The 12314-nt window shown below is 43.5% G+C and overlaps 1 protein-coding gene across 1 annotated transcript in view; it reads left to right on the top strand.

The window, feature by feature from the left end:
• PIBF1 (progesterone immunomodulatory binding factor 1) overlaps positions 1-12314 on the top strand; it is a 264396-nt gene that overhangs the window by 47638 nt on the left and 204444 nt on the right. The window contains 2 exon segments of the mRNA XM_040425363.1: positions 2550-2731; positions 4248-4373. Coding sequence (XP_040281297.1) covers positions 2550-2731; positions 4248-4373 — 308 coding nt within the window.

Here is a 12314-nt window from a genome sequence, read left to right as displayed (position 1 = left end):
TGCTCCTGGTTACAACTCAGCCTGCTGACAACGCTTGTACCCCTGGTACCTTTCTCAGGTACCTCCTGGTTCGCCTGAACCAGCTGCCTTGTGTGCCTATCCTCCTGAAGAGGTAGCGACCTGGTTTTCCCCTCGGGAAAGTCTATCCCCACCATCAGGGGTACTGTAAAGTACGAGGGGTTCACTTAGACACCCGCTGGTTCGTGACACTACTATTGTAATATTTTTTACAAATGTATATGTAGACTTTATATTTTGCTGAATATTCTTTAACATGTCATTTGTTGTTATTGTATTAACCTGATAGTTCCACCTGATGATATTATTCGCTATTTTGCATCATAGTACATATGTGCATTTTCTACTGATCTATTGTTGGATAAAATTGGTGCTTGGAAATCAATAGCAAATCCACATTTCAAAGTCTGCACCGTACCTGAAAATCCACACTTATTTTTATTTCACTGGGTTTGTAGACCCTAAGGGCTGACGTTCATATCTGTATGGCTGTTCTGCATACATACACCTATTATGAATGTAAACTAGTTCAATTGGAGACTGTAATTGACTATTTTTATTTTATTTATTATTCTCATTTTTATATATGAACAATAAGTATTCTTATCATTGATTGTTTTTGTGCATTTATATTGGGCAATATGAATTTATACTATTTTTGCATTTAGATGGGCCTAATTATGGACACAGACACGAGATTTCAACCTGGCATCAGAATTATTAGGCAAATGAGTATTTTGACCACACCATCCTCTTTATGCATGTTGTCTTACTCCAAGCTGTATAGGCTCGAAAGCCTACTACAAATTAAGCATATTAGGTGATGTGCATCTCTGTAATGAGAAGGGGTGTGGTCTAATGACATCAACACCCTATATTAGGTGTGCATAATTATTAGGCAACTTCCTTTCCTTTGGCAAAATGGGTCAAAAGAAGGACTTGACAGGCTCAGAAAAGTCAAAAATAGTGAGATATCTTGCAGAGGGATGCAGCACTCTTAAAATTGCAAAGCTTCTGAAGCGTGATCATCGAACAATCAAGCGTTTCATTCAAAATAGTCAACAGGGTCGCAAGAAGCGTGTGGAAAAACCAAGGCGCAAAATAACTGCCCATGAACTGAGAAAAGTCAAGCGTGCAGCTGCCAAGATGCCACTTGCCACCAGTTGGGCCATATTTCAGAGCTGCAACATCACTGGAGTGCCCAAAAGCACAAGGTGTGCAATACTCAGAGACATGGCCAAGGTAAGAAAGGCTGAAAGACGACCACCACTGAACAAGACACACAAGCTGAAACGTCAAGACTGGGCCAAGAAATATCTCAAGACTGATTTTTCTAAGGTTTTATGGACTGATGAAATGAGAGTGAGTCTTGATGGGCCAGATGGATGGGCCCGTGGCTGGATTGGTAAAGGGCAGAGAGCTCCAGTCCGACTCAGACGCCAGCAAGGTGGAGGTGGAGTACTAGTTTGGGCTGGTATCATCAAAGATGAGCTTGTGGGGCCTTTTCGGGTTGAGGATGGAGTCAAGCTCAACTCCCAGTCCTACTGCCAGTTTCTGGAAGACACCTTCTTCAAGCAGTGGTACAGGAAGAAGTCTGCATCCTTCAAGAAAAACATGATTTTCATGCAGGACAATGCTCCATCACACGCGTCCAAGTACTCCACAGCGTGGCTGGCAAGAAAGGGTATAAAAGAAGAAAATCTAATGACATGGCATCCTTGTTCACCTGATCTGACCCCCATTGAGAACCTGTGGTCCATCATCAAATGTGAGATTTACAAGGAGGGAAAACAGTACACCTCTCTGAACAGTGTCTGGGAGGCTGTGGTTGCTGCTGCACGCAATGTTGATGGTGAACAGATCAAAACACTGACAGAATCCATGGATGGCAGGCTTTTGAGTGTCCTTGCAAAGAAAGGTGGCTATATTGGTCGCTGATTTGTTTTTGTTTTGTTTTTGAATGTCAGAAATGTATATTTGTGAATGTTGAGATGTTATATTGGTTTCACTGGTAAAAATAAATAATTGAAATGGGTATATATTTGTTTTTTGTTAAGTTGCCTAATAATTATGCACAGTAATAGTCACCTGCACACACAGATATCCCCCTAAAATAGCTAAAACTAAAAACTACTTCCAAAAATATTCAGCTTTGATATTAATGAGTTTTTTGGGTTCATTGAGAACATGGTTGTTGTTCAATAATAAAATTAATCCTCAAAAATACAACTTGCCTAATAATTCTGCACTCCCTGTACTTTGGGTCAATATAGCTACAAACATTTATGACAGTGCACAATCAAAGATCTGTAGATGCAGCTAGAAAAAATTCTAATATTCATTTTACCATTGGTTGGATGATAAACCATATCATTCATATTATGGCTGACTTCTAGGCAATCTTTTTGCATGAAACAAGATGAACTATAATTGTTTTCCTACAGGCTTTCAATAGTAGGAACCTGACGTCAGTTATGTGACTGCACAGAGATGCAGATCTATTCTCTCTCTCTTTTGTGTCCATTGTACAGGTCAGCACATTGCGACAATCTGTATCCCTGCTGCAAAAAGATAAAGAATTTCTGAACCGACAGAACATGGAACTGAATGTCCGCTGTGCCCATGAAGAGGACCGCTTGGAGAGACTTCAAAGCCAGCTGGAAGATGCCAAAAAAGCAAGAGAAGAACTGTATGAGAAATATGTTGCTTCTAGGTTAGTACTTCAGAATTTCAGATGCTTAATGTATTTGTCATTCACCCCGATAGTCCCCTTCCTTTTGTTCTTTATAACTCTTAATTATGGTCCTTTAAAGGGAGCCTGTCATCTTAAAAATGCAATGTAACCTGCCAGCATCATGTTATAGAACAAAGGAAGCTGAAAAGATTGATATACAGTTCAGTGGGAAAAGATTGAGTAAAACTTGTATTTTATTCATTTAAATTCCTGCTCATTCTCGGCTTTGAAGTTGAGCAGGTGGTCCTATCACTGATTGACAGCCTTCCCTCCATGACTGTGTATACAGAGAGATCTGTCAATCACTGATAGGACCGCCTCCTGGACTTTGCAGAAATTTAAACGAAAAAAATCCAAATGAATCTTTTCCCAGGAAACTATGTATCGGTCTTCTCAGCTTCTGCTCTATAACATGTTTCCTACACTGCCAATACCATGTTCAACATGACAGGTTCCCTTTCAGTCTAAAAGTAAAGTTGCTCTTTCATCCATACAAGTACAGAGGGATCTTTACTCAGTAATTCTCTTAAAGGAAGTCTGCTCTGGATAAGAGACCTACAAAGTGTTTTAAACATACTTTTGTGTATGGTTTTATTATCAGCATCACTGTGAATGAGAAGTTTGAAAGTGCCCAGAAGACCGTCCCTAATGCTCTCTGCAGTCAGTGCTCCACAACGTTTCCCCTTAAATCCTGAGTGATGACTGTAGCGTCCAACCAGGAGACCTCTATAACCGTCACTCAGGGGTTTAGAGGAAGGGTTGTTGAGAGCACTTCAGCATTAGGGACCAGCTTCAGGGCACTTGCACGTTAATGCTGGTAATAAAATTATAAATGAAAGTATCCTACCTAGTGCTGCCAGCAGTTTTACAGCATCAAAAGTACTGCCAAACTCCCTTCAAAGGGGATATCTGAGTACAGATAATGATAACCTATCTTCAGGAAAGGTTATCATCACATCGGCAGGGGTCCAAGTCCCGACACCCCCACGATCAGCCATGCTCACTGGAGCTCTGGGGAGTGCAGCTGGTTCCTGGCAGCTTTCTAAGTATAGCACCACACATTGTATAGTGGCTGTGCTTGGTATTGCAGCTCAGTCCCATTCCCTTCAAAAGGGCTGAGCTGCAACTAGGCCATGTGACCGATGTACGGTGATGTCACATGGCCTAGGAAGAGGCTGCTGCGCTCATGGAGTGCCAGACTCTTCTAACATCTTCCAAATGACACCTAGGACCCCCGCCGATCTGATTTTGATGACCTATCCAGAGGATTGCCAGATAACCCCCCCTTAATTTCTTTTGCTACTATAACTTTGGGTCATAAGTTTAGTTAAAGAGACCCTGTCACTAACTGTAAGCCTGTGGGGATGCAGTGACGTCTTATAGTGTGCACGCCTCTTAATAAATTTGGAACATCTTTGGGCCAGAAAAGCAAATCTACTCTTGTTATGAGCCCCCCATACATATCCTATAAATTCCTTAAATCACTTATTTGCAGAGACCATTATAAAACAGAATATGAAAATAAACTACGCGATGAATTGGAACAAATTAGACTGAAGACAAATCAAGAAATTGAACAATTACGTGGAGCATCAAAGGAGATGTACGAGCGAGAAAACAGGTAACGGTTTATAAACTGTAACGAGGTGCAAGTAATGGGTGAATACGTTAATAAATACCTTAATGCAATCCTTCGGATTTCAACAAAAAATTTACAGTGAAAGCATAATGCATAGTTAAAATACCTGGTGCCTTTTTACCTCTCTTTGTACTTTGTAATTTTTGTGGTGCTTTTCCTCAGATTCCCAGTTCCCTCTTCATTTCTGTAAAATGGCCACCAGCTGTAGTCTGAGACAACAGTCGTCGTCGTCGTCCCCCCCCCCCACGCTCTTGGATAGACTAGCCAAGAGCAGCTACTTTTAACTCTTTAAAACATTACATTATTGGTACTTTGGACTATTAGGTTACCTATAGTGCTGCTATTAGTATTCAGATTGCTTTTTTTACGGTTTATTCAGATTTTGCAATCTTATCACAATGTTGCCATAATTTTGAGAAAGAGGAATAAGCTGTGAATATATTCTATATGTTTTCTTTTTTACAAAAAAACACATAGATGACTTTCTGGAAGTCATTTTTTGAAGTCACGTCTCCATGTATTCTACTTCCTGTCCACCGTTTTAACTCCCTCTTTGGATTTTTAGCACAGCAGGCAGTCTTATTTAAAGAGGACCTTTCACCGATTATTACACTATGAACTAACTATACAGACATGTAGAGCGGCGCCCGGGGATCTCACTGCACTTACTATTATCCCCGGGCGCCGCTCCGTTCTCCTGCTATGCCCTCCGGTATCTCCACTCACTAAGTTATGGTTGGCGGAGTCTGCCCTTGTTCTTCTGTAGCGCTGGCCAATCGCATTGCAGAGCTCACAGCCTGGGAGAAAATAACCTCCCAGGCTATGAGCTCTGCGCTGCGATTGGCCAGCGCTAGAGCAGAACAAGGGCAGATTCCGCCTACCATAACTTAGTGACTGAAATCTCCGCCTACCATAACTTAGTGAGCGGAGATACCGGAGGGCATAGCAGGAGAACGGAGCGGAGCCCAGGGATAATAGTAAGTGCAGTGAGATCCCCGGGCGCCGCTCTACATGTCTGTATAGTTAGTTCATAGTGTAATAATCGGTGAAAGGTCCTCTAACTTTTCAGTCAGACCATCACTGTGACCAGAGAGAGCCTGCATGTAGTGACTTAATTAGAGCATTACCCATTAGGCTACTTTCACACTAGCGTTAATATTTTCCGGTATTGAGATCTGTCATAGGGTCTTAATACCGGGAAAAAAACGCTTCCGTTTTGTCCCAATTCATTGTCAATGGGGACAAAACTTAACTGAACAGAACAGAATGCTCCAAAATGCATTCCGTTCCATTCTCATACCAGAGAGCAAACCGCAGCATGCTGCCGTTTGCTTTCCGTCCTGGGATGTGGAACAAGATGGATCCGTAATGACCCACAATGCAAGTCAATGGGGACGGATCAGTTTTCTCTGACACAATAGAGAACGGATCCGTCCCCATTGACTTTCAATGTAGTTCTTGACGGAGCCGTCTTGGGTATGTTAAAGATAATACAACCGGATCCATTCATAACGGATGCAGATGGTTGTATTATCAGTAACGGAAGTTACTAGTGTGAAAGTAGCCTTACACTAATAAATGCAATGCTCTTCTGTGGACATCTATCTAGGCCTATCACAAGAGGACTGTCTTACTGGCATCCCTGTTCTAAAAATACAATAAAATTGATTATGGCCCTGCAGATACCGTAGTACCTTCCCTTCACAGCAGGAATAAAGTGACAAAGGATTACCTGTCTATAGGAGATCTTATCATACAGAAGGACAATATAATTTTTTTTATTTTAGTGTAGTACTGCTAAAATGAAACAGCCAAAATAAAAAAATAAAACAATGTTGTCTATGAAGATTGAGTTTAAAATAGTAACCCTATCTGGCTGAAGTGTTCCATTAAAATGATTTTTTTGTAAATAGCAGGAAAACCTGCACATACAGATTTTTGTAATATACCGTATTTTCCACTTTATAAGACGCACTTTTTCCCCCCAAATGCTATTGAGCGCTTTCATTATGGAAGCACTCACTAGTAGGCAGGAGGCACGGGGAGTGGGGAGTGGGGAGTGTAGCTGCCTGTACTCACTGCTCCCTGGTCTTCCTCCGGGCTCCACACTGCACTGTGCGCTGACTGTGTGCAGCATCAGGACGTACTGCACACACTATGACCTGACATTGTACACAGTCAGGTCACAGTGCAGTGCAAGCGAGGAGAAGACCAGGGGCGGTGAGTGCAGAAGAGACTGCCAAATCTGCAGAGTAGTGTCGGAGCAGGAGAGGTAAGTTAACTTATTTATTTCAACTCTGATGGAGGTCTGACATGCAGGTCTGACATGAGGTTCTGAACTGGGGTCTGACATGAGGTTCTGAACTGAGGTCTGACATGAGGTTCTGAACTGAGGTCTGACATGAGGTTCTGAACTGAGGTCTGACATGAGGTTCTGAACTGAGGTCTGACATGAGGTTCTGAACTGGGGTCTGACATGAGGTTCTGAACTGGGGTCTGACATGAGGTTCTGAACTGGGGTCTGACATGAGGTTCTGAACTGGGGTCTGACATGAGGTTCTGAACTGGGGTCTGACATGAGGTTCTGAACTGGGGTCTGACATGAGGTTCTGAACTGGGGTTCTGAACTGGGGTCTGACATGAGGTTCTGAACTGGGGTCTGACATGAGGTTCTGAACTGGGGTCTGACATGAGGTTCTGAACTGGGGTCTGACATGACGTTCTGAACTGGGGTCTGACATGACGTTCTGAACTGGGGTCTGACATGACGTTCTGAACTGGGGTCTGACATGACGTTCTGAACTGGGGTCTGACATGACGTTCTGAACTGGGGTCTGACATGACGTTCTGAACTGGGGTCTGACATGACGTTCTGAACTGGGGTCTGACATGACGTTCTGAACTGGGGTCTGACATGACGTTCTGAACTGGGGTCTGACATGACGTTCTGAACTGGGGTCTGACATGACGTTCTGAACTGGGGTCTGACATGACGTTCTGAACTGGGGTCTGACATGACGTTCTGAACTGGGGTCTGACATGACGTTCTGAACTGGGGTCTGACATGACGTTCTGAACTGGGGTCTGACATGACGTTCTGAACTGGGGTCTGACATGACGTTCTGAACTGGGGTCTGACATGACGTTCTGAACTGGGGTCTGACATGACGTTCTGAACTGGGGTCTGACATGACGTTCTGAACTGGGGTCTGACATGACGTTCTGAACTGGGGTCTGACATGACGTTCTGAACTGGGGTCTGACATGACGTTCTGAACTGGGGTCTGACATGACGTTCTGAACTGGGGTCTGACATGACGTTCTGAACTGGGGTCTGACATGACGTTCTGAACTGGGGTCTGACATGACGTTCTGAACTGGGGTCTGACATGCGGCTCTGATCTGAGTTCAGATATGGGGTTCTGATATGGGTGTCTGATGAAGATTGGGGGGTTGTTCTGAGGTCTGATGAAAAATACTTTTTTTCTGAGTTTCCTCCTCTAAAACCTAGGTGCGTCTTACCAGGTGCATCTTAAAAAGCGAAAAGCCGTAATTAGACTTACCGGTAATTCCGTTTCCTTGAATCCACGATGACTGTCACAATGGAAGATGACCCTTGACCTCTGTATGGGCAGGAATACACAGAGCGTTTAAATTGCCCCCACCCCTCCTCCCCCAAGGTAGGTGAGCAATTGTGTGTGTGTCCCCCTTTGAGTATTACTTCATACCCAAATAGATGGCATAGAGACCTATACCAATTTAACATATCTGCTTTCCATTCCATCCACCATGACTGCCACAATGAGAACTAACAAATATTCAAATAGGGTGGGAAACTACCTGCAGAACTTTTTGTCCAAAAGTTAAATCTGCGGAGGCGGAAAGATTAAGGCGATAGTGTTTTACAAATGTGTTGAGACTGGACCAGGTAGGAGTTTTGCAAATCTGGTCCAATGAAACACTAGCTCTTTCTGGCCAAGAAGAGGCTGTAGCCCTGGTGGAATGATCCTTTATACCCTCCGGACAAGGTTTGTTCTGAAGGGAGTAGCAGCATTCTATAGTGGATCTGATCCATCTAGCTATCGATGTCTTGGAAAGTTTCCTTCCTTTATTTTGGCCTCCAAACTGGATTAAGAGGTTGTCGTCTTTCCTGAAATCCCTGGCTGCATCTAAATACTGTAGTATGGTGTTCCTAACATCGAGGAGTTGCATCTTCTCTTCGAACTCCTTCTCTGGGTAGCTGGTAACAGATGGTAACACAATCTCCTGTTCTCGGGGGAAATTTAATACCACTTTGGGGAGGAATCCTGGATCTAGTCTTAGCACAATACGATCCTCAAAACCCCTAAGATATGGCTCTCTACAGGAAAGAGCATGAATTTCACTTAATCTGGCCGAAGTGATGGCTACTAGGAAAGCAGTCTTGAAGGACAGGTGTTTAATAGAGATTTCAGATAAAGGGAAAAAGGGGGGTCTATTCAGCCCTTCTAAAACTGTATTTAGGTCCCACTGAGGAATCCTTGATCTTAAGGTTGGTCCTAATCTAGAAGCAGCCCTAATGAATCTCCTTATCCATCTGTGTTCTGCAAGATTGGATCATAAAAGGTGCTTATGGCCGATATTAGGACTTTAAGGGTACTAGGCCTCAAGCCCAATTCTAGTCCGTTCTGCAGAAAATCTAGTATTTTATTAACGGGCGGAGAAGAGGTGTCCGGATGTTCTTCTCCCAGCCAACTGCAGAATCTCTACCAGACTCTAAGATAAATGGCCGATGAGACTCTTTTCCTGCTTGCCTTAAGAGTAAGGATTACTCTGTCTGAAAGACCTTGTCTTCTGATTGATTCACTCTCAGGATCCAGACTGTAGATCTGTGGATTTGGGTGGTTTAGTGGACCCTGAGAGAGCATGTTCTCCCGGAAGGGTATTTTCCAAGGCTCTTCCAACACCAACTGTCTCAGATTGAGAACCAGCTTAGCTTCTCTTTGGCCAGTGGGGAGCTACTAATATTACTGTTGCTGTTTCCTTCTGTAATTTCTGTAATAAGCAAGGAATCAGCGGAAAAGGTGTAAATTCATAGACTAGGTCCCACTCCCATCTTATTGACAGGGCATCTACAGCCCATGATCTGTCTCTTGGATTTAGTGAACAGAACAGTTGGACCTTGGCCAGTCTCCCTGAAAAAACTGGCTGCCTACCTTTGCACCCCAACCTGAAGCGCTGGTGTCGGTTATGATCTGAGCTTCTGGAATCCTGAGCTATTCTGTACCTTGGAACAGATTTTCCTCTTCCTTCCACCAGTCTAGGTCTATTTTGACCACTAGTGGTACCTGTATTATCCTGTCTAAGGATGACTGTTTTTTATCCCATTATTTTTTTTAAGATCCATGTCTGCATCGTTCTTGTGTGGGCCTGACTCCATGGAACTGAATTTATACATGAGGTTAAGTTCCCTAACAGGCTCCTTGCCCTCTGAATGAAACACCTGTGAGTTTTCTGAAAGCGACTTATTTTGTCTGAGTGTTATTACTTTGTCTTGGGATAGATGGGTCTTCTGGGATACAGAATCTAACTCTATGCCTAGGAACCTTATTTTTGTAGATGGGATGAAAATGGATTTTTTTAGATTAATCACACATCCCAAACCTAAAAGGGTACTTATAAACTCTTTTGTGGTCCGGGAAGTTTCTTCTTTTGAGCTGCCAATTTTTTATTTATTATTATTAGGAAATCGTCTAGGTAAGGGATGATATTGTTTCCCTTCCTGCGTAGAAAGGCGATCATCTCCACCACCAACTTGGTGAATGTTCTTGGGGCCGATGAGATACCGAAAGGAAAAGAGCTACGTACTGAAAATGGTGGAGGAGTCCCCTGGGGTCTCTTACCGCAAACCTTAGATATTTCTGGGAGGCCTGATGAATTGTTATGTGATAGTAGGCGTCCTTTAGATCCAATGACGCCATAAAGGCACCTGTTGGAATCAGCGGAATCGTAGAGGCAATTGACTCCATTTTGAACCTCTTGTACGCTATAGATCTGTTCAGAGGCTTTAGATCAGGCATCCTCAAACTGCGGCCCTCCAGCTGTTGCAAAACTACAACTCCCAGCCTGCCCGAACAGCCTACAGGTATCCGCTTACAGCAAGGCATTGTGGAAGTTGTAGTTTTACAACAGCTGGAGAGCCGCAGTTTGAGGATGCCTGCTTTAGATTTATTATTGTGCAGAAGGTGTTGTCGGGTTTTTTGACTAGAAAGAGACTTGAGTCTGGTACCTCTATGACTACTCCTGATCTGATTAAGTCCTGAATTCCCTGCCAGATTCTTGCCTCTTTTCCCCTGTTGTGAGTTGTAACTAAAAACTTGTTTGGAGGCGTTGAAGAAAATTCTATTCTGTATCCCTGGACTATGATGATTTGACGTAACCAGATTCCACTGGTTTAGAGAATTCTTCAACTTTCCTCCCACTCTGACGTCATTGTTTGTTGCCTTGTTTATTCTGGGGATTAAGGATGAATCCTCTACCTCTTCCGCCATTTGGGTAGCTTCATCGGCTCCAATACGAGGGACACTATGGACTTTCTACGGAAAATAGAGACCATAAACATAGAGACATCATGCTCACTTGCGAGCATAGATGTTGAATCCCTGTATAGCTCCATCCCTCACTCAAAAGGACGGATGGTGGCTGCTGAGTTTCTCAAAACGAGAGCGGTATGCTATAGGTTCCATAATGATTTTGTAGTGACCCTTCTTGAATTTGTCCTTACCCCTAATTTTTTTCTGTTCGATTCGCGGTTCTTCCACCAACTCAGGGGGACTGCGATGGGGAGCCCCTGTGCCCCTACATACGCAAATCTCCTCCTGGGCTGGTGGGAGGATAAGGTGGTCTTTCCTGATGTACAAACCTGGTGGGGTGACAAGATTGTCTTCTGGACATGCTATATTGACTGTCTTTGTAATATGGAACGGTGACGCTGAGGAATTTGAATCATTTGTGAAGGCACTTAATATAAATTAACTGGGCCTATCTTTTACTTCTGAATTTCATCCAGATACACTAACCTTTTTGGATGTCAGGGTCACCAAAGAAAGAGATAGACTGGTCACGACCACCTTCAGGAAGGCCACCGCCACGAACAGTTTGCTTCATTGGGACAGTCATCATCCTACAAATCTAAAAAGGGGCATCCCCCGTGGCCAGTACCTAAGGATGAGGAGGAACTGTTCAGATACAGAAAGCTTCCATCATGAGTCCAAAAAACTTCAGGATCGTTTTAGCAAGAGATGCTACCCACAGAATGTTCTAAGGGGGGCTTTTCAAAATGCAGAATCATGCGAACGTAATTCCCTCCTAGTACCTAGGGAGTCTAATGCAAAAGGGGAGGAAGTCATTAGGATTATCTCACCCTTTGATGTGAAAAATCAGGAGGTGAGGGCCATTATTGATAAATACTGGCCTATTTTCCTAATGGACTCAGGCGTGGCTGACCTACTTCCTCCTCGTCCAAGTATCACCTTTAGACGGGGTAGATGTCTACGTGACCGGTTAGTACATACCGATTACTCACGACCAGCTCTTGAGGGGACGTGGCTAGACAGAAAACCGATCGGCACATTTCGCTGTGGGTCATGTTCTGCCTGCGGTTATCTGAAAAGCACCAAGACCAACAATTGTTCAGTCACAAATAAAAGATATGATATCAGAGACTTCATCAATTGTAGAAGTAAGGGGGTAGTATATCTCTGTCAGTGTACGTGCCCTAAGGATTATGTGGGAAAGACCTTCAGGGAATTCCGTCGACGTATTCTTGAACACGTCAACGACATTAAGAAAAAGAAAGATACCCCTATAGCGAACCAAATGTGGGAACATCATGATGGTGATCTGAGGTCCCTGGAATTCTCAGCCCTGGAATTGGTGAGACCC

The sequence above is a fragment of the Bufo bufo genome, chromosome 3 (assembly GCF_905171765.1).
Source record: "Bufo bufo chromosome 3, aBufBuf1.1, whole genome shotgun sequence".
Lineage (NCBI taxonomy): Eukaryota > Metazoa > Chordata > Amphibia > Anura > Bufonidae > Bufo > Bufo bufo.
This window is presented reverse-complemented; position numbering and strand designations above follow the sequence as displayed.